Below are 26,123 nucleotides of genomic sequence, written 5' to 3'. Positions count from 1 at the left end.
TTTTAAAGCATTATCTAAAAGCCTTTTTGCACAGTTCCTTGCTCAAATTTGTACAAAACCCAAGACACAATACCTCTAGTATTATTTTTAAATTTAGATACATGCAAGATAAGTTTCTTAATGGAATTCTATTTTTAATGATATGGATTTGAATATTTTTATATATTCAGTACTTGGTGTAGCCACACCTTTCTAATGTTCCCTGTTACTACATTTTGGTTAAATCTGCCTTCACCTGATCAGAATTTGCACACGCTGTAACCGGTTATTCCCTTGGTTATCTCCGAACCCCTGCATGCTCTGCACACTGAACAGCAGCAGTTTAGCCAAACCCAAAGCTGAGCTCTGGAACAGGCCCGTCCTGTGGAGCCTTCCCAGCACCGGGGAGCCGGGGCAGCGCCAGCAGCGCCTGCCCAGCCCTGGGCATGGAAACGCTCCCCTGCTCCAGCGCAGCTCCTGTGTGCCCGGGCCGGCTCCCAACAGGGAACAAAACAGCGCAATTCATCTCTGTGTGTCTGCCCGGGTGCAAGGATCATTAAATCGTGGAATCACAGAATCACAGAATGTTGAGCGGTTGGAATGGACCTTAGAGATCAGCTTGTCCCAACCCCCTGCCTGGGCACGGGCAGCTCCCACACGGTTGCTCAAGGCTTTATCCAGCCTGGCCTTGAGCACTGCCAGGGTTGTGGCATCCACAACCTCCCTGCGTTCCAGTGTCTACCACCCTCGGGGTAAATAATTCCTCTCCGTTATCTAACCTCAGCTTCCCCCTTTCAGTTCGTACCCATTCCTCCTCGCCCTGTCACTCACGGGTGCCAACGCCTGAGGCACCGCCGAGACGGGGCACTCCCACGCCCGCTCCCCTCACGGCGCTCCCTCCCTTCTGACGGAGCCCGGGCACCGCGGGCTCCGCTCGTCCCCGGCCCCGGCCGCCCCTGCCCGCCCCGGGGGTGTGTCCGGCCGGTCCCGCTCCGGGCGCGGCTGCGGGCACGGCTCGGCCCGGCCCGGCTCGGCTGTCGGCCATGGCCCCGGGGAAGGCCCCGTGCCGGCGGCGCAGCAGCGACTCGGGCGTGGAGCCGGACCGCGGGGCGCTGCCCCGGGACAGGGAGCAGCGCACCGCGCTCTCCCAGAAGAAGAGGGACCAGCGCATCGCGCTCTTCCTCAGCGACTTCGACCAGCAGGGTAGGGCCGGGGCTGCCCGGGGCGGGGAGGGAACGTCGGCTCCGGGCCGGGAGAGCCCGGGCCCTCAGGCAGGGCCGCCGGCCCCGCGCCCCGGGGTGGCGGCTGAGGGAGGCTCCGGGCGCTCCGAGTCCCGCTCAGATTTCTCCGGATAAATCGCTGGTTTAACTTTCTTTTATAGCGCGGTCTTGCGGTGCTTGCACTTGGAAACATGTAACACGCGAGGCAATAAGAGCGTGTTTTGTTTTAAAGCCAAGGAGCACATCCAGGAGATGAAGAAAGAGCTCGATTCGCTTTTGCAGACGGCGGAGAAGGCGTTTGCGGTGGAGCTGCTGACGATGCCGGCCGCCGTCAGGAAGATGAAGAGGAAAGAGGTGCTCGGTGAGAGTGCGTGGCCCTGTGCTCGGGCAGCGGTGTGCCCGGGGCTGCGGGGGAAACCTGGGAACTTGCTGGCTTTCAGGAAAAGGTTTGCTATGTCTGCCCTGTATTTTAAGCAGATCAGCTTATCTGCTGTTACCCAGCAGATGCTCGCTGAGCACTCCTCGTCAAGTAGACTGATCTGTGTGACACAGGGTATTGAATTAGTTGGTGTCTAGTCTGGAGAGTACTCTTATGTGTGCACTTAAGTAATCTTATTTAAAGTCTGAAGAGATAAGAAATAATTATAAACCTAGTGTTTTCTGTGTGTAAAAACAAGCATTTTTTTTCATCTGAATCTGTTCATCCTTAGTCACTGAGATTGTCAATTTGAACTGGAGAGTACTCTTATGTGTGCACTTAAGTAATCTTATTTAAAGTCTGAAAAGACAAGGAATAATTACAAACCTAGTGTTTTCTGTGTGTAAAACCAACCATTTTTGTTCGTCTGAATCTGTTCATCCTTAGCCACCGAGATTACTTTGCAATTTGACCACTCCTGAGCCATTCTAATCTAGTCATATACCTGTGATGAAAAACAAACAAGTTTAACTCCCATTGATGCAGAGGTTTAAGATGTTTACACTCAGCATCAGATGTATATTCTGGTGACAACTGATGTTTCTGGAATCTACCTTGCAGCTGGAAATTGTAGGGGCTACACAGAGATCAAACCTGAACCTCTTGAAGAACTTGAGTTTACTGTGAGCCTGAGTTTGTATTTTGGTGTCCTTCTGGAGAAACTTTTGCCCAAGAGCATTAGCTGTCTGCAGTGCAATGTGTGCGTGTGGTGGTTCTTTGAACGTGGCGGATCCCCTGTGTCACTACACTCAGCATTCTTTCAAGGATAAACACTGACAGGGCCTTACATTTTTGTTGTTGTTTTGTAGGGGTGACTGTCCTACAAACTGGAATCTTGTTCAAGTGTAACACATATCCTGACCTAGGGTTACCTATTTAATCACTGTAATCCTGAATTACTTGTTTGGCTTCTGAGCCCATAAGAATATGAAGATAAAAATTATGTGAGTAACAGCATCTAAATAAGTTATAATTTCTTGAGTTACAGGTTTGCAAGGACGGGAGGAAGTGGCTCTTGCTGCTGCAGTGGTAAGTGTGTGTTTTCAAATCTTATCATAGTTTACAGAATAGAATTCTTCTCTCCCTGTTGTAAATACTTCAGACAAATTATTTCATTTGGCTGTGTGTTTAAACAGAAGATGATATGAAATGACTAGGCAGCCAGCCATGGTGCAGTTATGAACATTACCTAAAGTTTTAGGGTCATCTGCTGGCAGAAATTCAGATGTTTCCAAAAAAATCCCAAAAAAACCAACTGGTGTTTAGCCAATCCCACTTCCTGTCAGTTGCTTTCATGCCCTTTTAGTTCACTGCCTCTTGTAATATAATAGGCATCTACTGGGAAAAATCTGACAACCTTTCCTTGTTGGATAAACATTTTTTCCAGACTGACTGCTCTGTAGAAGACATGCCAAATCCCAAACTGGTGAGGACCAACAGCAAAAAAGGCAGGTCAACTCATTAATATATAGCCTGTGATACTTGCATTTTTTTTTTTTTGTAAAATGAATGTTAAGCCTGAAGAAGACAAGAGGGAAAAGTGCAGCATTCAGTGTGGAGGATCATGAGCTATGCTGCTGTAGAGGTACTTTAAAGCATGAGATATGAGCTTCTGTCCTTTGTATTTATCAGGGGAAATGGTGAGAAGAGACAGATTTAAGGCTTTACAGTATAGCAGGAGAGCTAGGAAAGTCACAACCTCTTAGGTTTCCCTTAACATTCTGCCCATTGAGCTTTGTAAGAAAAATACCATTTTTCTTCATATCCCCAAATATGCAATTAGGAGGATACTACCACTGGGGTGTAATTCTGTTTTGTCTGTGGCTGAGGGATTATCTGGGGTCTTTTACCTGTCCTGTGTGTCCCAGTGCCTGTGATGAGCACACAGAGTTTGCTTTGACCTGTGTCCCAAGTGAATGACATTGGATGGCACAAGGGCCAAAGCTGTCCATGATGTGGAAATAGACTTTAAACATGAGGCTGAAGTGGTGTTTTGTGCTCTTCATGAGATCTTTATTTTCCTTGTCTTGCTAATACATTTATAGTTAAGGTAACTACAATTGTTGAATATGAAGATGCCAAGCACAGTTCTGCAAAGAAAATAACTAAAAAAGTAAGTTGATTCTGTTTTTATTCAAAAAACATAAGGACTTAATCAGTTTTGACCTGCCACAAGCCCTGCTAGACCCATGAGAAGGCAGGCCAGTGCTCTGCTATCTGTTGGAAAAGTCAGTTATTTTAAATTTAATGTATTTGAAGTTAAGCAAGGCTAACTGTAAATTATTTTCATAATGAAATATGGTATCTGCACTTCTAGTGACTAATTCACACAGGCTGGCAAGTACTGGCATAGTCATTCTCTCTTGACTTGCCATTAAGTCTTGATGTTTTGAGGAACCATATTTTGTGGAAACTTTATTTTTTAAATCAACCTTGTGTTTAATCCATGCTCTTCTATAACTGAGTAGTGCATTCTTGTCTCTAAAACAAATCCAGTGTTTTAGTTTTGCCACCTCAGTCTGCCTGGGCAATGTAGCTCCTCAGCCAGACACAATGTAGCAAGCTGACAACAAATACAAAAGATTCTTTGCAATTACAGACTTTTACTGTAAAAAGGCTTCTTTTAGAATGTATATTTGGCATTTATACATATATATATGTCAAAGGTAACACTCTAGGGCTTAACTACCCTTTTCCAGCAGGGAATTTTTACAGTATTGTTTCCTGCAAATACCTATCATTTTGCTTTCAAATGAGACTTTTTTTAACTGCAATCTTATATATAAATTTTTAGATTTCCAAAACCAGGTCGCTGGTTTCACTGGCCTCTGGTTTAAGTGGCAAACTGAACTCTCTTTCTAGGTAAGACTGATCTTTGATAGCTTATTTAAGTCACATGAATTTCTGAGTGCTGAACACAATTATTTTCAAATATAGTAGCTGAGACTTGAGCCCAGTGGGAATACATCTGATAAGGATTCTTCCATAACCTGAGATGCACTGTGGTGATGTGAACCTGAGCAAAAAAGCACCTGTAGCTGATGAAGGCATAATGGTGCAGTTCTGAACTTAGGGGAGCAGTACAGATTCCCAAACAGCACTAGTGGAAGAGAGCATGCAAGGAAAGCATCCTTGTTCTGCTAGTACTACTGAACTGTTGTGTAATAAACACCCAACTTGGGTATTGCAGCCCTCCCTTGCTCAGTAAATAAATTATTATTGTGTTCTTGTATGCCTTTAATCCCACTATGTTATGTTTACTACAGCAGGGCTTTTTCATGTGTGTTTTTCACACTAGATCTCTGTCATGGGCATTTCAGCACTCTCTAATCCACTGTCCACGTATCTTCATCCTAGCTAAAACTTTACAGTAGAAGTAGATGAGGAGGAAACAAATAAAAATAGTAAACCAACAAAACAGAACCCCCAACAAAACACAAAGCCAATAACTACTTTTTTTAGTGTCTGTTTACTCTTCTGCTAGTGTAGCCTGCAGAAGGATGCTAAGTCTCTTCGTTTCATTGCAGTGCCACAAATCTCAAAGCCACTCCAAAGGGAGCTAAAAGGTGAGGAATTTTCAGTTTGCTCTTAATAAATAATTCTGTTTAATACAAAGATATATTATTATCAATTTAGATGTAACAGGTCTTCATGGTCTGTCACTAAATGTGACAGTAGGGGTGCCAAACCAGTTACACCTCCTGCTTTGGGTGTGGGTGTTAACTTACATTATTGTGGAGGCACACGATTTGATGTCCTAAGTAAGTCAGTTTAAAAAAAATATACTTAAGAGTATAAATACTATTCTCACTCACTATTTACAGACTTTCATCCCAAACTTGTTCTCAGAGCCCAACCTTGGGCTAAAAATGTCACCAATACTGCTTTGTTAAAAGAAAAATAAACTGATCCCCACAACCAAACTCTCCAACCAAATACACTGATAATCAGTTCTTGGCATCTTGAATAGTCAAGATTTTTTGTTAGTATCATTCTGCATACACTACAGTTTGCTTTTGGCACAAGCTGAAGTGAGAGGGTGAACAACTTAAATGGGTCCTGAAACCAGTAAGTGGTTCAGTTTCACCATGGCCTGCTATAAATGTCAGAGGTTTGTTTCCATGCAGAACACACCCAAATCTTACATTTTTAAAGTAAAATAACAATAATAACTGTTTTATAATGGAAAGTTAGGAATTCTGCATGGCATAAGGCACACCCTGTGCCTCTGAGAGGTAGCAGCTTTGGTATTTATTGATATCTCCCTCTGTAGTAGAAAGATACAGCACATGTCTTATCTTAAGCCCTAAGGCACAAAGTTTCCTCTTTCCAAAACTGTAAACATTCACTGCTGATATTGGAGAGTGGATATTCTTGTTACTGAGTGGCCAAAATGTCATCTTGTGTCACAGGCTTACAAGGTTACTACAGTGGCAGGGTCATAAAACCTTACCCTGCAGTGCCCGTAAGTGCTGCTCATAGCTGGATTTCTGTATCTCCTGGCAGAACTGGAAAATTTTAAACATGACTGCCTCTCTCCTAGGTGTAATTCCTACTACTGGCATTTGCTTCATGCTTGAAAATTTCCAGCAGAGCATAGCAAGTTAACCTCAGAGTGACATGTTCCTTGTATTCTAGTGCTGCATTACAGCAGACTGTCTCAAGAACTTTACCTCCGAGTGGAAGAGTTCAAGGCATGTTGAAGAGAAGTAAATCAGTACCCCAACATAAAAGTGTTCCATTTGTCAACATTCCCCTGGCTGATGGACAGGTATCTTTCTTTAAAAAAAACATTTTCAACTTACAGTAGTTGATCAATGCAAATAGTCTGATAGTGATAGCTCTTGCTATTCCTAAATGAGATGCTGCTAAAGGAAAGGAAAAATGGTTGCCAAAGTTTTGCAGTGTACAGGGGAGCACATGAGTTTCAGAGAAGCTTGACATGCAAGAAAAATCTTTTCATCTTATAATTGTTTCTCTTCACAGACACTCTGTACAGCTGGTGGAGACCTCCGTAATATTGATGTGCAGCTCCTAAATCAGGATACAGTACAGCACATCCATAAGCTGGTGGTAAGCTTGAACTAGGAGACTCACAGACCTGTGCATTCAGACAGCTGGTCCCAGGCTTTCATGTCAGATTCTGTCATGAATGCAAATTTAAACTCTTTGGAGTTTAAGCCTAAAATGGTTGGCATCAGTTGGAGGGAGGAGAAGGGAGGGGAGAACTGCTGCACATGGATCATGTGTAAAAGCAACTGCACTGACATAAGCATGTGCAGCTTGGTGACAGCCTGAGGGGTCACAGGAGCATAAACTCTTCCTTCTGCAGTGCTCTGGTGGCTGTCCTGCCATGTGAGCAAACTGCCATTCTCTTACCTCTCATTCACAAAGGCTGACAAAGCTACAGCTCACTTTTGGGTCTTCTCACAATCCATTATTCTGTGTTCCTTGCTGAGTAAGAACTATACACCTGTTAAGTCCCTGCTGCAGTTGAACAGGAACTGCCTTAATGGTTGTGAAGCAAAATAAAGTGGAACAGAACTTTGTAGCACCTACTGCCCAACCCTCCTGAAGATGAGGGTGCCTGGGCTGTTGTTTGAAGTAATGGAAATCTATCCAGACATGAGACACTAACCAGTTTAGTACAGAGAGCAGTGCAGCTGGGTCAGGCTAAAGGTCTGGGAGCTGTCCTGTGGTGTTTGTTATGGCCCTGCCTCTGTAGGCAGACAGTGGGGAGTGAGTGAGTGAGTGCTCACTGCTTGCTTTAATAGTAGGGGCCTTTCTTCTTCCAAGTGCTTTTGGGCAGCTTGAGCTAAAATGAATTTTCCCCCCTCAGAGTGAGCTGACTGTACTGTGTGGAAAGGTAACACCTAAACCAAGTTAATGGAACTGTCTTGTGACTACAGAACATTGGTGACTGCTCTTGCCTGCTGCCTCCAAAGTGTTGAAATCCTGTCTATTTATGTCTTAATAAAGCTGTATACTGCCCAGTAAATGTTTATATAAGCTTTTAGATCATGTGATGTGTCTTATTAAGTTCCTGTTATGAAGGATACCAAAGCAGAAGAAAATTTTTTCTTTATAAAAGGCTTAGGTTGGATTTTAACTAAGTTCACAGCAAAATGAACAGTAAGAGGCTGTATATAAGAAATAAGTTTCTCTAATATCAACTGACAAACTGAAATACAAGGTATTAAATTTTTAGTATCTTGTAGGTATGTGGTAGCATATATGAATCTAACACAGAAATAAAATTTATTTACAATCTTATGTGTGACATGACAGTAATGTGCAAGATGACAGGTAAAATTAGAATTTCTTATCAGGTGCTGCTGGCAGGAGCCCAAATTAATGCCAGCTGAGGACTGAAAGAGAACTGCCCTACAGTGATCAGCTCTTCCTCCACCCCTTCACTTCAGCTATCTGAAAAGCTACCATGAATCCCTTCCTCTCTTCCCCTTCAAAGAACCAAACAATGTGAATGGGGATTAAAGGTTTAGAGTATTGCTCTATTTTGCAAGGACTTACAAGCAGAAGACAGGTGTTGTAATTGTTTAAGCATTGCAGGTTACAAGGACTGACTCCATGGTGAAATGAGTCAGGAGAAAGCATCAGCATGTAACCATGGCTTCACAAAAAGCAACCCCAAGTTTTAAAAAATGAAAATAAAAGACCCACTAGAGAATGCCACATCATAAGTCAGTACTGAAATACAGATCAAACAGTATTTATTTTTGCTTCATTTTTAGAGTCTATAACAAGGATGTTCAGCAACACTCAAATGCCAATGCCTACCCAAGCACATTGAAACCTTTGGAGTTTATCCCTCCAACCTCATCAATAAAGTGTCAACAACTATCAGAAAAATAACTAAACAAGTCACACTTCAGATTTGTAAAGAAAAGTAGAGTTTCAACTTTCTCACTTAAACAGGAGAGAAACCTTGCTATAGAGGCAGCTTACCAACCCAACACTGTTCATGCACAACAGTTCCTTAGTTAAGGTCACATCTTTGCTTTGTTCTGGCATTTTTGCCAATTAATAGTAATAGAACTGCAGCTGGAGATTTTAGTATCTTCATACTTAAACCAAAGTGCAAACTACTAGAAAAGTAACAAAACCATCTACATTTATTATGTTTCCAGGTTAAACAATTCCTTTTTTTAAACTGGAAACATTTCTCTAGGAAGTGAGGCTGAATCAGACTTGGAATAGGATTCAAAGGCTAAGAGAAAGACACCATTATTTCAAAATTTAATCATTCCCCATTTAAGGGGTTTGTTATCTTTAGACTGAATTCAGATATCCTTGTGTTTTCTTCACACAAAGGGGACATGGCTGCAGCCTTCCCTGTGCCCATTTAGTCATCTCATTTCAGGAAGAGACTTGAATGTGGCACACAATTGTTATCTAACCTTCACCTAGTCTGAAGGCAGCTTCAGCCTCCCTGTGTTTATAAAATATCTATCATCTACATAGTCTCTTCATACACAGACTAGTTAAAGCCACTGGAAAAGTAAGAGTTACAAGGCAAAAGAAATATATTATACACCAACTGCTTTTATTTAATTTCAGAAACCGTTCACAAGATGGTAGAAAAAAACTTACAACCACTTCTAATTTAGTCTTTCATTGTTCCCAGTCAGCTCTAAACCCATTATGTGCAAAGCCCATTTACCATGCATCTAGATGATAGATACAGGCTATGAAATTCTTGATTCTACTTGTAGCAGCTTATGCAGGTGCAGCCAAATACCAAGCCTCAGGACAAATTGTACACAAACTTTACAATGTAGAATTTGAATTTAAAATATGAAACTTAAAATCTACACAAAACTGGTAAAAATCAAGCACAGATACGAGGACAAACTTAAAACCCATGTGAAAAGGAGTCTCGTCTTCCTTTCAAGTGCTTTATTCTGCTACACAGTCAAAATGAAGATGTAAGCTTGTGGTTAGTTTAAATTACACTCTGTAGATACTATAGACCAATTTAAAAGTTACACATACAGCAATAGATGTCCATTGGTTCATCTGGATTACTTATACAATCCAGCTGGATTGTTGAAAACAAGTCAGGCAAAATTTGAAAGAAAATCCTTGTGCAACTTTTTAGACAAATGTTTACTGGTGGGCACACTGTACCCCAGGTCCATGATGGCTGCTTTCTTCATCAGAACTATCATTATAAGCTTCACGTCTCTGGCCACCACCTGAACCACGAGTGGTATCAAATTCTTGAAGATCTACCTCTTCTGCATCACCAATTACATTGGGAAATTCTGGTCTAGCTGGCAGAAGATCTTCAAGTTCCTGCCCCAAAAAAAGAAATGCATTCAGTATTGCATCTAGAAGACCTAAATAAAGTGACTGGTTTCCCAGAACTTTGAGACACCTCTAAGAGCAGGTTTAGTTTAGAAGTCTATTCTGACTGAACTGCAGAGTCATTTAGAAGTATTTGTATCAACTGGAAGACACCACTTCAAGAAAACCAACAGCTCTACGTATCACCAACCAAAAGTGCAATCAGTAAATACAGTTGCACTCCATAAACTTATCACACAGCAACAGGAAGATTTTCCTCCTGCCCTCATCTGTGTACCATCTGCACAGCTCTTAAATACAGCTTCCACAAACTCATATTTCAAGGGGTATTTCCAAGTAATACATGGCCCATTAAAAAGGCTAAAAGAACTTTACTTGCATTTGAATTTAAGCACTGAGGGCAAGCCCATGAGATACAACATAGGCTCTTTGCACACACTGTCAAGTAAGACGTCACATTTATGCTCGAACAACTACTTACTGAAAGCTTTTCTGGGCTAATCCAGTTATTTTCAGGAAACTGAACATCAAATTTAATGTAGAGATCCCCCTTCTCGAAAGGATTGCGATACTGTGGCATTCCTTCCCCTCTGACTACACGAACACAACCTGGAATTCCAAGAGAAGGAAAGTAATCAGCAAAGTGCTACTGCAGAGCCATTCTCTCTCCATACATCTCTGGTTCCCTGGCCTGGGCTCAGTTAACAGGACAACAAGGGTAGGATTAAGTGCTGAAGAATCACAAAAACACAATCAAAGAAATCCTTATCAGGTCGAGCCTACCTGGTTCAATTACTTTTCCAGGAGGATATTTAACCACAATCTGACGTCCATCAAGGTGCTTAAATGTGAACTGAAATCCACACAGTGCTTCAACAAGTCCAATCTTGTGTGTCATGTGCAAGTCATTCACATCCCGCTGGAACACCTGGCAAACAAAGGAGACATCCTTTCTAGCACTAGAATCACAACTCCACCAGACTCATTATTGAGAGTTCATTATTATTTATCCTTAAAATTCAATGTCAGAGCAACAGCCTTTGGATGAAGTGAACTAGATTCTATTAATTCAGATGGCTTAACATGCTTGGAAGTTTGTGCCTGACCAAGTGTCATCTAAAATAAGCCAAACCAGACCACACACCAAGGTAAGATTCAAATTAAACCAGGCCAGCACAGCAGCCCCAACTTTCAACCCCCAACATCTTCCACAAGCAACCTATAAACAAAACTGACAACAGTTTGACACTATTTCCCCTGCACTGGAGGAGATATAAACCACATCTTTGTTTTTCAAGTCTTGTCCTCAAGCATATCTGCTTTAGCTCCCTCAACCTACAGCAGGGCTTTGATCACTTGTCCACAGCTGTCAGAAGAGATCTTCATAACTCGGGATTCTTAATCAGAGTAAATCTTAAAATTTGTCCACTGGCAGAACCATGAGTCCCATTTCAAGAGAAATTTTAAGAACAAAGTCTATCTAGTTTTACTCACTAGGACAAAGTACAGACTGGCAGATTGGCAGTCCTTGACACAGCTTTGAAAAGCTTACAAAGTACCTAATTAGCAGATAACCAAAATTACATCCTTAATATATGACTGTAGTTTAAATCTGTACCCCATGCTACTCTGTTACAACAGAAAACTCCTCCTAGAGTGTAACACACAAACTGTTTCTCATTTCATCATGGCTGTTAGAATTAAAAATGGAGCAGTCACCTCAACTCTGTCCCACATGAATTTTAACAGGAGAAGATAAATTGCAATGTTTAATTCCAAAGTGCAGTGTATGTAGTCCAGAATACAGTGAACATAAATCTTACCAAAACAGTATAAAATAATAATATTTGTTACACTAAGTGAATCAGCAACATCACCATTTTGTGTTATTTCCAGAACCACAGTAGCAGACACAGAAAGCACCATCAGGGTGTTTTATCAGGAGTTCACTGCCATGTCACAAGACATGGAAAAAAGCCACACTTAGAATTTTGTTAGTGTCACAAGCAAAGCAGACTGAACATCCTGAATGGCTCTTCACTGCATGCTGTATCAAAGTCAGTCTGAGCTCATGTGAGAAGCTACCTCTTGCTAGCATTAGGAGGCACCAGAAGCTGCCTGTCCCCTGGCTAAGGACTTGCCCAGTTTTTTCTGGCTCACCATGAAAGCTGTATTACACACTATAAATCTATTAAAAGCTATTCCCCATCTCTCCCAGAGCTGCAACTGTATTAATTACTTTAAATGAATGGCCATCTATACAACTTAAATATTAACAACTGGAATAAAAGGCATTTAAAAGAAACTCAAAAGCATTACCTCATTCTCCTTCTCTTGGAGTAAAAGGACAATATCGCCTGGTTCCACACCGGGAGCCTGATCTGCTTCTCCACTGAATGTAATTCTCTGCCCATGTTTCATGCCTTTATCTACATGGACTTCAAGTATTTTTACCTCTTTGATCACCTTCTTCCCTTCACATTTTTTACAGCGGTCTTTTTCATTAATTACTTCACCTAAATAAAGACAAATTCTGAGTTCAGATATTTGGACATAGTCACAACCAATTCCTAGGAAAAACTACTGGAAAAGAAGCTGAAGAATTTCTGCAACACAAATAGTGATTTTGATGTTGCTTTATGAACTCCTCACAAGAGGAAATCCAGGCTTCAGTTATTCTAGCTGGGACAGAGGGAAGGAAGAAAAAAATAGAAGTTCCCTGACTGTCTCATCCCCCAGAATATCCCCACAAGGTAGTCCTGAGTAAATGCAGCCAGGAGAACTAGACTCTTGCATACAAAAACAGGGAAAGAGGCCAGTCACATCAGATTCACCCCTACACAGGTAATTACTCTTTCCAGCAAACTGAAGGGTGACAATCCAAAATGGCTTCGATGCTCTGTTCTACCTCACCTTTATTTTTCCAGTGAGCTCTTGTCTCTATACACAGTAACCAAAGTATTAGGGCACATGGACTGTAAGATTTCAATACTAAGTGCCACAAGCAGATGCATTTGGCTTAAAATATTAAGTTTCTCACCTTAAACCACCTTTCTGTGAAGCAAAGTATAACATTATGATGAAGTTGAAACTACAAAATATGTAGGTTAGGAATATGAAATGTTAAAGACAACATCATTTATGAAATGTTTTGACAAGTCACAAAATACAACTCTTTGTAGCTTGAGTGTTGTGATGAGTAAAATCATCCACAAGGTGATATTACTACTCTGCCAAGTGCAGAATACATAAAAAGAAATCATTATGAAGTGCTGAACTTGCTACCCCTAAACAGAATCAGTTCAGGCAAAGACATCATCCTAATTTGAAGTTAAAAATTCAACTTTAGATTCCCATTTTTAACCTATGACTGTCCTTGGATATCAGGAGATGCAAAAAGACAAACAGCTCCTAAAACAACAACATCTTGATTTTTACTTTAACACAAGAGTAACAGCAGTAAGTAATATTCACATCTAAGTGTTTTTAAAGATTATCAATTATCAACTGCTTGAGCTTCTAGGCTGTTTTTCAGTACATTAAACACTGCAAATCTTGCTGCTGTTCTGCGTGAAATGACTCCTCCATGCTGCCACCGGAGTGAGATGCAGCTGACTGGTAAGGGCAGAAGTGTCCTGGATAAGTTCCTCCTGAGATCTGAGCAGGAGGCTGGATGCAAGCGAGCACACTCAGTAAGAGCAGAGCGTGGCCTACCTTCTCCATTGCAGTCGGAGCACACGGACTGCATCTGCTGCACCATCCCCGGCGCCAGCTGCCGGATCATGATGCGCACGCCCCGGCCGCGGCAGGCGTTGCACTTCTGCACGGAGCCAGCCTTCCCGCCCTGCCTGCAGCACAAAGCACCCGTTGCACGAAAAGGAAGTTCTTCAGAAAGAAATCAGAAACCCCCTCCAGCAGTAGGTTAGCATGCCTACATGCCCAACTGCACTGCCAGTTACAGTTCTGTTCTCTGCTCTCCCACCCTTCCCCCACGCAAAGCCCCTGAATAGCTCCAGTTCCATCAACAGCATCATTCAAGTTCAACAATTTGCTGGTCTGAAAGCAGGCTCCAGTAAGTCAAATACTGATACAGATCTGACACAGGAGATCCTTCATTACGCTATCTGCCAACAAAGCACTCAAAAATACAAACAAACTTACCCATTACATGCACTACAAAGGACATTCTTGCTAAGTTGTAGTTTAGTTGTCTTTCCATTATACAGATCTTCTAAAGAGACTCTACAAAATAAAGTATTTCTCCTGGGTTATCATTTAACAACTTATTTTCCCCATGTAATTAAAATACTTGCCTAGGACAAATAAAAGGACAACCTAGATATTCCTAACAGAACTAAATCTGCTATCAAAATAAGATTTTAAGCACCATTTTGGCTTCCCAAAAGAGTTACTTAAAAATTCCATACATATCAATATACACTTGTAAATCTGAACATAGTTTTAGAGAAAAGCTGAAATTTAATCAGAATAAACCAGATAGGATTGGCTGTGTTTCTCAACAGGAAATAAGCTTATCTATAATTTTAGGTGCTATTATACAGTCATTATTAATTTTAATTCTACCAGGCAGGTGAGAAACAAACCTCTGTAAACACTCCAGACAATAACATTGTCTATTGCATAAATACATAAGAACATATATATAGTACTTATTGCTGTACTGTGTTTTCCACACAAGAGAGTTTAGTGGAGAGGGATTACAGCATGTCCCTAAGGCCACTTAACTTTTTAGTGTTCCTATCAGGGTTTGTTAGTGGATAGAAATTTCAACTCAATGTATTGAGTTGTATTAAGAACAGGTTGCCTGGCATCAGTATTTACAAATAACAATAAAATCAAAGCTCATTAATAATACACCATGGAGTACTAGCTACTAAACAAGCAAGCATGTGAAGCTAAACAGACTTCACCAAGCACCTTTGCCAATCACAGGAAAGATGTTGCTTAACTGAAGTTCTTAAAAGGGACCTGCTCAGCAGGCAAAAAGCCAGCCATGACTGCAAGAAGAGATCTCCAAAACACAGATGTGATATTCAAGAATGGCTTTGAATAAATAAACAAAACCAAAGCCACCACACACACTTTTCCATTAATTATGAGGTTCAACCATAGTTCCAGCTGGCAGTGCCCTATGAATTCAAGTCTTTCCAGAGCACCTCCACAGACCAGAATCTGCCTGGTGAGTAATACCTGGCTGTTGAAGGCTTTTCCAGATTAGAACTACCAAACATAATTAAGGAGCAAAACAAACCAAATAAAGCTAACAAAGTGAATAATTCAAATAACCTGGCAAAGTATTTGGTCATTTCTAGATTAACCAACCAAGGAAAGTAACTCCAGATGACTGGCCCCTGCTCTACACACAACAGGCAGCTCTGAAGAGTAGTGCAGACTGCAGGGGATCTCAACTGAGAAATGTATCAAGAACAGAAACCAGCAGAGTTTCTACGGTCAGGAAAGCTTCAAAGTACAAGCTGCAGCATCAAGGTACTCACTTGAGTGGATGCACCATATCTTCTCCTCTTCTTCTACCATTGCGACTTCTACTCTGGCCACCCATGAAATTGAACAATCCACCACCAAAGATATGGGAGAAAATATCGTCCATGCCACTGCTTCCACTCCCTTCCCGGAGCCCCTGCTCTCCATATCTATCATACAGCTCACGTTTCTCAGGATTTGACAACACTTCATAGGCAAAGCTTATTTCTTTGAACTACAAGAGGAAACAGTCAAAACAGTGCATGATAATTTAGAACTTCAGGGCAGCATTTAATCAGTTTCTCCCCCTACATGAACATTTATCAATTAAGAAGGTACACAATGAAGCACTTTTCTACCCTCATTTAAAAATAACTTATTCTTAGCAAGACTTTAAAGCTAGACTTGGGCTTAGTTTTGTTACATCTTATCATAAAATAAAACATTTTACTGCAAAACGTGGTTGGCTTTGTTCTTTACTAGCATAAAACAGACTTCTTACAAATTAAAAAAAAAATCCAACTTAAAAAAAAACCCCAAGTACACAATACTGCAGAAGCCAAAAGGCAGAATACCCAGCAGTTACATACTAGCAGCAAAGACTTCAACATGCTGGGCACTTAGAATACACTAACAATTAAGTAGCTTACTGAAAGGTATATTAGTGTATTTGGCAAATTAGTATCTTTTCACAGTCATCTCTGCTCACCTCTAAGCAGCCATCAGAACTTCAATTTGGTTAAAGATAATCAGCTGAGTCAACTTAATTGACAATTTTAAAATTGCTTTTAGTGTAACAAATCTAATTCAATCTTCCCACATATGCAATTTGTTTTGTGCTGCAGCAATTTTAAGAATCTCTTACACATACATTTCTCCATGTTGGAAAAACTTGAAAAATTTACAATCTTTTTCAAATTCCTACAGAGATGCCACGGCCAGATGACATTATCTCAGCAAATGAGAAGCAGTTTTTTCCTCAGCATTATCTTCTCAACCAATTTGAGCCAACTGCTGCATTTTGTCATGAGGTACACTGGCAGATTTTGAGACTGGGGAGAAGTTGACCAGACAACACTCCCTCTCACAGTACTGCTTAACAACTTCAACAGAAAGCCCCCAACACCTGTATTCAGCTCCTTAGATGATACTCTAATAGAAAACTTAAGGTATTTAAAAAAAAAAAGATGAGTCTTTCTTACTTTGTCCCCTGCATTTGGATTCTTATCAGGATGGTATTCCTTGGCGAGTTTTCTGTATGCCTAGTTGAAAGAAGTAGAAAATTATTTAAAATTTTCATTAATCAGTTATTTTCTGAGAAACTCGAGTAATGTTGTCAGGAAGAAAGAAAATCCTAATAAAGCAAAGTGTAAATATTATAGTGTTTCAAAGTCACTAATACATTGATAGGACCTAAAAAGATTTTAATATCGCTACATCATGCATTAACCAGACTGGCATTCACACACAGCTATGGCACACAACAGCCACAACTAGTTCTCCTGCTTATCCTCATTAACGTAGAGGGAGAATCCCATTTGATTTCCATTGAAATTACTCTTCAGAACCCACTCAAACGCTCCACACCAGCAGATTTGAACCCGTTTGTCCTTGCCCTCAACCACAGCAGTACAGTGACAACAAAATGGCTGCCTCAGCTTCCCATTCACCCCACAACCACTCCTCACAAAAACCATTTCCTCCTTGCCTACCAATCACTCATGGAAGGGCTCACCTCACTTCGAGCTCAGTGTATGAGTTTCATGTGCAGAAATGTACCCAGCACTGCTTTCAGTTAAGCTCCCTGCTGTAAATGAGCAGAAGTACAGCCAAATCCCCAAAGGGACTTTCCACACTGCTTTTTTCTGACCAGCACTCTGATATTGTGGACCATCATGGGTTCTTCAGCAGCTCTTCATCTGTTCTGCTTACTCTTGAGAGAATCAAAGCAACAACACAGCAGGCAGAGACTTCTCCCACTGGAGCTAATGACTGTAGGAACTTCAACCCTTCCTCTACCCCATTTGAGAGAATCAAAGCAACAACACAGCAGGCAGAGACTTCTCCCACTGGAAGAAACTGTAGGAACTTCAACCCTTCCTCTACTCCACCTCAACACCCCTCAGAAGCAATCAGGGAACAGATAGCAACAAATTACATTGTATATAGTCTTTTATTTTTCAAATTACACCTATTAAAAAAGCTACAGTGATGAAACGGCAAAAAATTGAGGTATCAATTCTTGGAGAGGATTTTTGAAACACTTTATTTCTGAATAACTGAGCACCTAAACTAACTCTCTGGAACTACAATGTTAAGAGCTTTACACACAAAGCTTTCCATAAATCACAACTTCTCAGCTTCTGAGCAAATTTCCTTTTTTAATATCCATGCAGTTATTTCTCATTATTGATTTTATCTTGAAACACTCTGTACTTCTGCATGCAATCAAGACACAAAAAAGAACTAGTGAAATAAAAACAATGTTGATGTTACAAGCCAAATATTCTAAAGCACAGTAAGTGTAAAAACCAAAACTCATTAATCTTACTGGACAAATCACCCATCAGGAACAAAGCATAATGTTCCACAAACCTGTGTGTTCTATGTTGTAATGGATGTTTCCCATATATTTTAAGTATTACAACCAAGAAAAACCCCAAAACACCACTAAACTGATAACCTAATAACATTATCCAATCAGGAAAAGAGGAGCTTGCAGTGGTGATCTTTAAAAAGAGAAAGCCCTCACATCTTTTCTGATAACAGCATTCCAGGCCAGAGCAGCTCTTATAACTCCCCATGGCCCTAAAGGAAACCATCACTATTTCATCAGAACCAAACCCAGAATCAAGGTCTACACTGGGAACCTACATAACTTCAGTAAAAGTTAATTTAGCTGCTGTAAAAGCCTGTTTTCTCAGCCCCTTCAGACCAAGATTAATTTTCAATTTTTCTATACTATTGTACAGATTAAAATACCAATTTTAAAGCACCCATGAAACCTCTCAATGACAATAAGATATACAGAAACTCCTTGGTATTGCAGACAGTTGGAAAATTTACATTCCATGATTAGCCTAATATGTGGTAATTAATACTGGGTGGTGCAGGCTATCCTAGCAAAAACTGCTCTGGTTTTCATTCTTAAAGGACACAGACAGCTTTAAGCGAACCCTGTAATAAAATAAAATATTCTGGTGGACAGTGCTGTATACTAAGCACAACCTTCTCGCCGCCTGCCCTCCATCTCCAGCGCAGTTTCAACGCTGCAATCGCCTGTCCCTGCACAAGCCAGGCTGCCGCGTGCATGCCGGGTAAGGCGCAGTTGTTGGTGCCAGCACCACCCACCCGCGGAAGCCTCGCTAGTGAACCGTCTGGTTCATTCTCTCCCTCACGTGGAAACGGTCATTAAGGCCTCCACAAAAAAAAAAAAAAGGAAAAAAAAGAAAATAAAAGGAAAATTAAAAAAAGGAAAAAAAAGTGCTTTATACACTAAGGATGGAATTGCTGTAGTCACGACCTGGCTCCAAGTTTCCACCTCCCCTCTTTGTTTACCTCGCCCTGCCGCTTTCGGCCTGGGAGGAATCGCATCTACGAGCGAAACCGAATCCTCCCCAGGCCGGCACGTGGGGCAGACAATGGCACCGGCGGCGCTCGGCCCGCAGCGATTCTCAGCCCCGGGAAGCCCCTGCGGTGCGGCGGGGGCGGGCCGGGCCCGCGCCCCGAGCCCACGCGGGCCGCGCCGGGGCAGGGGCGCAGCGCGGGCCTGCCCGGCCGGGCCCAGCACCCCCCGCCGCCCGACCTCCGCCCCTCCGCCGCACCTTCTTCAGTTCATTGTCGGAGGCGCCGGGCGGCACGCCCAGGATGTCGTAGAGCTTCGTGTCGGCCACGTTGGCCATGGCGGGGCGGCGGCGGAGCCGAGCGGGGCCGGGCGGGCCGAGGGCGGCGCGGGCAGGGCCGAGACCGGCGGCAGGCGCTGTGCGCGGCGCTGTGAGGGCGCGGGCGGCGCTCCGGGAGCGCGGCCTCGGCTGGAGCTGCGCACAGCGGCGGGCTCGGAGAACACCTCCGACACCGTCCAGTCCCATCTATGTCTGAACATTCCCATGTCAACCAGACCGAGTACTGAGTGCCCTATCCAGTCTTTTCCTAAACACCACCTCCCTGGGCAGCCCGTTCCAATATCTGTGAAAAAATTGGACCTTATGTCCAACCTGACCGTCCCTCAGGGCACTTTAAGACTATTCTCTCATCCTTTCACTGCCTGGGAGGAGAGCCTGAGCCCACCAGGCTGCAGCCTCCTTTCAGCGGGTTGCAGACAGTGGTAAGTTCACCCCTGAGCTTCCTTTTCTCCAGGCTGAGCCCCTCAGCTCCTCATCAGACCCGTGGCCCAGATTCATTCCCCAGCTCCATTGCTCCTTCTCTGGACTCCTTCAGCACCTCAATGTCCTTCCGGAGCTGAGGGGCCCAGAACTGGACACAGCACTTGAGGTGTGGGCTCCCCAGTGCCCAGCACACTGGGACAGTCACTGCCCTGCTCCTGCTGGCCACCCTGTGCCTCATACACACCTGGGCACACCTGGCTGATGGGCAGCCTTTGTTGACAAGCACCAGACACTTCCCAGCCACTCTGCCCCAGCCTGGAGTGCTGCAGGGTGTTATTGTGGCCAGAGGGTGGGACTGGCATTTGGTCTTGTTGAACCTGAAATGCCAACACTGTTGGTCTTGGCTTGAAATTTTGCACCCGAAATCCCACTGTCTGTGCACCCATGTCTCCCAAGCCCCCAGGTCCTGCTCCCCAAGCATGTCACTGAGGTGCATGGGGCACCTGCACTCCAAGCTGCTGCCTGCCCTCAGGCACCAGTGGGTTTTCCTTCAGGGAGATATTGCTAAGAGGTTAGAAATAGCATTGGTACCCATCTGCTCTGGTTTTGTGCTTTGCTCCACTGCTGGGATCTGAAGCACCAGTTGCTGTGTGAGGCCCAGAGTGACTCACAAAGTGCACCAACCCCAAGGCCCCAGCTGGGCACCACTCTTTGCAGGCAAATAAAAAGCTGGGTTGTGTTTAATGAGATGTTTGTCTCTTAAAGCTGGGCTAGGAGAGCAACTACTGAGCCCTTCCTCAGCTGTAGTCTCTTGGTGTTTACCCCTTGTTAGGCAGGGGCTGCTGGAAGGCTCTAAGAGCTGTGGCAGGTGCATGGCTAAGGGCGATGGTATGGGGTCTGTATAAGGGCAAACCCCAAAAACTGCCTTCTTGCCTTCTGTCTGGGTGAAGCCAGGCTGTGCCTCAGAGAGGATGCTCCCTGAGGAAGAGGTGAGCAAGGCTGAGGCCTGAGGAGAGGCTGCTGGGAGCAGATTACTGCCCTGACATGGGACAGAGAACAGAAAAGGCCCTTTCAAAAGATTGTTGTGCTTGTGGCATAGAGATTTGAATAGGTCCCTTGCCTAAGGGGAACAGATCTGAGTCCCTGAAGGCTTCTTCCCCCTTTGTATGTAGGGGTACCCTTCATCCTGACACAGCCTGTGGTTGCACAATCCTGGGGCTGGACTAGGAAGTACTATCTGCTGGTGGCTTCTCTGCTGTTTATTGGGCGGGTGTTTTTGGGCCCTAAATTCCATCAATGTGTTTATTTGGGCTGTAATGATCTCCTTTAGTACATGATGGTTAATACCTGCCTCTGGGGTTGCAGGCGTGGCAGCGGTCAAGAGCTTCAAAAGCAAATGGAGACTGGTTTTGGAGGGAGAAAAAAAGTGGCAGGGCGAAAGAGGATGGCTGGTGGAAAACAGTCCTGGGGACTGTAATTATTAGTCTGGTTCAGAGATGCACAGAAAGAAAGAAAAGTCCTTGTAAGGAGAGGTGTTTTTCATTGGTGTTTTTGGAGGCTGCCTGTACAGAGTTTGACAATTTCATGGTTTAACTTACAGAGCCAGAAAGGCTTCATGATTTGATTTACCTGGGCATTACTTTACTTGGTTTCATCTTTTATTTTGGTAAGGCTAAATTCATCTACTCTAAGAACTGTCTGCTGTGCATACATGGCTCGACTATTTTAGACTGTACTTGCTGACAGATTGATATGTTTCTAGAGAAGATTGTTTTTAATTTTTTTTTTTTTTTAGTGGGCAGTCAGGAAGAAAAGTTAGGAGTGTGTGGAGGATTGCTTCTTTGCCCTACAGCTCAGATTTGGTTTTTTAGGTGTTAAGCAGACTCAGCAGACTGATATAAACAGTATTTAACATGTAAGGAATGTTTACCATACCCTAGTGTTTATGTTTTCTTTGCACTAAAAAAAATTAAAGCTCTAAGAAGGTGAGTTGCTCAAACCAGTGGGGTGCCATTCTTATCTGTGCCTGTGGGGAGGAAGTTCACTGAAAGTGTGATTCAGCCCAGCCCTACCTGTCCTGGGAGCTGAGTGCCTGCTGAAGGCACCTGGCATCCTGAGGGTGTTGGCAGCAGACCGAGAGCCAGGGTGCTGGACGTGGGGCCGAGGTGAGCTCGGGGCACCAGCTGCAGCACAGGCCAGGGAGCCACGTCAGAGGCAGTGGCTGCTGCTTTCTTCTTCCCTGCCAAGACAGCCCTGCTACTACAGGCCTGGTTTGTGTCTTGCACAATCAAACTAAGCAATAAGTAATAAGAAAACTCCTGTGGGATGAAACTTTACATTTTATTTTTGAGTGAAGCTAAAGAACCATAGGCTGGGATGATTAGCTTTTTGTTCAGTTCAAATATGGATGAGGAGCAAGGTGGTGTTTCTTCTTCCTGCACACTGCTTTTACTACAGACTTGTGAGCTGTGCTGACAGAACACAGCTGGCCACATCTCACATTTAAATTGCTTTCAAATATCTTCAAATTGCGACTTCCCTTGGAATCCAAAAATGTGTCCTCCCCTGCTTCTTTTGGTATCACTTGCACATTCTTTGTTTCCTTTGTATGTCTTTTTTGTTTTTAAAAATGATTTTATTCTTCTTTCAGATAAGAGCTTTTCATTTAGTACTAATGTTATTATTATCACACTATGATAAAAAGCAGTAGCTATATGAATGTTTGTTTGTTTCTAAATAGACTGCACAATTCTCGGCTCTTTGAGGTATTGTTTTACCTTTACATAGGCACCAAAAGGGACTATAACTATAACTAATACAACTATATTCAGTTATTGTTTCAGACCTTTTTTTCATTCTTTATGTAAACGAATTTAATTTCTTTTTTTAAAATGGAGCATTTTATGATGCTTTCTTAGAAATAAAATAGTATCGATCATGTTCATCACTGGAAAATTGGGAAGACATCAATTTCATGTTACTACAAATTACATAACCCCTGTTCAGGTTTATTTATGAAGTTATTTTGTGTTCATTGTGGTCTGAACATTAAAATATGACTCGGCATCACTAACTCCTGCTTTATTAATAAACAATCAAATTTAAATAAAAAAGGTGTTCTGTTTAAATACTGTTAAAGAATGCAGTTACATTGCAAAAAAACTCCAAATAACAAACAATTGCCGAGCCTCTATGGCCGTTCTTTGAAATGTTTTTGGTATCAGCTTTCACCAGATAAGGCAGGTCGTGTATCCTGCCACTCTCTGATTTCTAGACCCTTTTAGCAATGGAAAGCAAGCCAGTAAAAACCAAAGAAAGGCCATGAAATGTGTAGGGAATTTTAGGACTGTGAAGAGCCTGTTGGGAAGGGGGCAGCTCTAAAGGGCACAAGCAGCAGTGGCAGCAGCTGTCCCCCCAGTGCTCGGGGCCAGCCCCTGAGCTCTCCCTGAGCTCTGCCCAGGGGAGCAGGCTGCAGCCTGGGTAGGGTCAGAGCAGGCCTGGTTTATTGTCCTGCCCGGGCGTGGTGATGAAAGCCAGGCCTGCCTGACAGCACTGGCAATGAGCTGCACACCTCGCTCCTTTTGCCATCTCCTGGCCCTGTTTTTTACTGTCATTACACCTCTGTTTTTCCAGTGCAGGCTCCTCCCAAATAAACAATCCACCCCTAATGACTTGTTCCACATTGGCCCCAGTTTTGCTACATCTGCACTCAGATTTGGGTTACTTAGATAATCCCAGCCTTATATGGTGTCACTGACACAGTTACCCTGAGGTGTGACCTTGCATGACTTTAGTCCCTGGAATGTCCCTGGCAGTCCCTTCCAATTCTCTCTGCTGTCTGACAGTTTCTCCTCTAACTCCTCCTTAAGCACCTGTGGGACCCAGGCACCCTCACAGAACTCTCTGTGACTTTTGTCACCCCCTCATAGTGTTGTTTGTAATTCCTAGTCCATTTTTAATGTCATGTCAGTAGTTTCACACATTTTGTTCAGTTAACTGAATCTCATGCCAACACCAACCCCCTGGTCTGTCACTTGCCTGCAACCCCAACTGAGCACAACTGAGAGAAAAGCAGAAAGTTACTCACTTTTTATCTGAGTGCTGGGCAAGTTTTCCTTACAAAATTAAAGCAGACATCAGTGAGGAGGGGAACCCTGGCAGGTAGTGCTAAACAAGCTGAAAAGCCTGCACTGTGGGGATCTCTAAGAGGGAGCATGAATGGGGAGAGCTTAAGGGATTTTCCTCCCGTGTTAGCTAGAAGAATTTAGGAGTTCTGCATTTTTAAATGCCAAGTTATCAAGGCACTTGGTCTTTACTGGGTTTTTTCCATCTGAAGGGCATGTGGAAAATCCTTTTTTTTTTCTTGTAAATAGAGTGTTTTGAATTACATTTAGGTTTTTGAATATTTGGGTGTAGAGTTAGAGATGATAGAGCAGCATGGATTGGGAGGAAAGTGATTTAATTTCTTCCTCACTGACAGATTTCTGTGAGATGAGCGGTGTTAGGTGTTATGTACAGACCTTTTTCAAGACTAGGAGTGATCAGAAAAATATACCAATTAAACTTATTAACCTTATATTTTCCTAATAAACTCTTGGTCACAAACCTTCCTCTGTGAGCCAGAGCAGGATAAATTGAAAGTTTCAACACAGCTTGGCATATGGTGTCTGAACTGAAGTTAGAAGTACTAAGTTAGATTATCAGGCTGAATTTGTAATGGTCTTTAGCAAGATGAAAAGCTTTTTTTCCTAGACTTGGGAAAAGCTCAAAAGGATTGTTATTAGTACTAAGTTAGATTATCAGGCTGAATTTGTAATGGTCTTTAGCAAGATGAAAGTTGGGAAAAAGCTCAAAAGGATTGTTATTTTATCCTGTAGTAAGAGCTGGATGAGTAAAGAAAAAAGCATGTATGTATATAAAAAGCTAAAAAGTGTGTGCATGCACATTGAAAAGTTGGCATTGCAAGGACCTTCCTTCTCCCTTCAAATTGCAGCTGATTGGAACCCCTGTCACTGATTTCCCTGGGAGCTTTGCACTAGGCAATGTTTGAGAACAGTCTGTGCATTTCTATCTGTGAGCAAGTCTTAACCCTGGATAAGCATCAACACACTATTATTTTATTCTAATCATTACTTTTGGTATTATTTGACAGGTTTACCTTGTGTAATTGTGTGGCTTGTCTGCTGATCGTGATGTGCTAAAACTGTGCTTTGGGGGATTTTATGGAATGTAGAGCTTATTGCAACAGAAGTGTAATACAGGTATGTTATATGGATATCAATAGTGAAAAAGCGTGTTGTGAAAATCAGTTTCTGTAAGGAATCAATGCTTTACCTTAAACAAAAAGGAGTGGTTTTTACAAATTTTTCTTAATACCTTTTAAAGAGCCTAACTTAAGACTTGAAAATGTTTGTGAGAAGTTTATTTCAAACCCATAATTTGTGTATGAAACCAGAAAAGCCAAAGCATCTTTGCTGAAATGTGATTTTGGAGGAAAAGTACAAAAATCAATGCTGAAAAAAGATCAGCTAGCCCTGTTGCAGTCTCTCTGTTATATAAGATCCTGAATGAAGTCCAGCTTCCTTCTTTCCCTAATGTAAAGCTCTCAATGCTACTGTAATCATAGTAGACAAAAATGTTTTTAATAAGGTTTGTGTTTGGAAAAAGTGTTTCAATTGATTAGGGTGTAATAGTGCATGTAACAGCTGAGATGTAAGCGGCCTTGCTGTTTGTTTCTTTTACTTACCATGGTCTGTAGTATAATTGTGTTATGCCTGCATTCACTACTTTATATAAGAATTTTATTTTCTTCCCTGAGTTGGAAGCATGCAATCTTTTAATTTTACTGACAATTCAAGTTCACTTAGACTCTAGGAACTCTTCATGACCATTACTCTGAAGCCCTTCTTGTGTGCACTTAACTCTGTGTGGAGTCAGAACAAAAGACATTCTTAAGATAAAGGCTACATTTGGTAAAAACACCTGCAAACCCACCATCTCTGCATGCAAATACAGATTTACACAGGTTTTGTATTTTCATGCTTAAAATTTAGATTCAGCTAAAGTTTGCATCTTTTTGAACTACCTGCTTTTAACAGTCTCTCCTCCTAGGGCCTGGTTTCTGTAATGGGTGGAAACATTCTCAGTGATAAAAAACATTCTGTCATTTACTACTTCGTGCTGTATCTGTTCTCTATGGGAAGGCCTGTTCTCAGTAAAAGGAGAGTAACAATGACATTTTCCTGTCACATGAATGTAAGATCCTGTTACTACACCTTTAGATGTATTTAA

The 26,123-nt window shown here is 42.4% G+C and overlaps 2 protein-coding genes and 1 long non-coding RNA gene across 3 annotated transcripts in view; 2 read left to right on the top strand and 1 right to left on the bottom strand.

Annotated features, from left to right (window-relative positions):
- The first annotated feature begins 919 nt into the window (after positions 1-919).
- LOC120507967 (borealin-2-like) lies at positions 920-9,529 on the top strand. Its single transcript, XM_039721168.1, has 10 exons — positions 920-1,182; positions 1,432-1,560; positions 2,666-2,706; positions 3,065-3,125; positions 3,723-3,790; positions 4,472-4,539; positions 5,205-5,243; positions 6,316-6,448; positions 6,664-6,750; positions 7,517-9,529. The coding sequence occupies exons 1-10, from the start codon at positions 1,023-1,025 to the stop codon at positions 7,562-7,564; spliced, it is 834 nt and encodes a 277-aa protein (XP_039577102.1). The 5' UTR covers positions 920-1,022; the 3' UTR covers positions 7,565-9,529.
- Positions 8,387-19,480, bottom strand: DNAJA2 (DnaJ heat shock protein family (Hsp40) member A2). Its single transcript, XM_039721167.1, has 9 exons — positions 19,332-19,480; positions 16,710-16,769; positions 15,522-15,742; positions 14,167-14,247; positions 13,720-13,853; positions 12,325-12,521; positions 10,789-10,933; positions 10,487-10,614; positions 8,387-9,993 (listed from the first exon to the last, which is right to left on the bottom strand). Exons 1-9 carry the CDS (start codon positions 19,407-19,409, stop codon positions 9,805-9,807), a joined length of 1,233 nt encoding a protein of 410 aa, XP_039577101.1. The 5' UTR covers positions 19,410-19,480; the 3' UTR covers positions 8,387-9,804.
- A 1,224-nt stretch (positions 19,481-20,704) lies between these two features.
- LOC120508105 overlaps positions 20,705-26,123 on the top strand; it is a 35,861-nt gene continuing 30,442 nt past the window's right edge. The window contains exons 1-2 of the long non-coding RNA XR_005628925.1: positions 20,705-20,821; positions 24,985-25,093. This is a non-coding gene — a long non-coding RNA (uncharacterized LOC120508105). The remainder of the gene's footprint in view (positions 20,822-24,984; positions 25,094-26,123) is intronic.

This window comes from Passer montanus, unplaced genomic scaffold (genome assembly GCF_014805655.1).
Source record: "Passer montanus isolate IOZ18808 unplaced genomic scaffold, ASM1480565v1 scaffold45, whole genome shotgun sequence".
NCBI lineage: Eukaryota > Metazoa > Chordata > Aves > Passeriformes > Passeridae > Passer > Passer montanus.
This window is presented reverse-complemented; position numbering and strand designations above follow the sequence as displayed.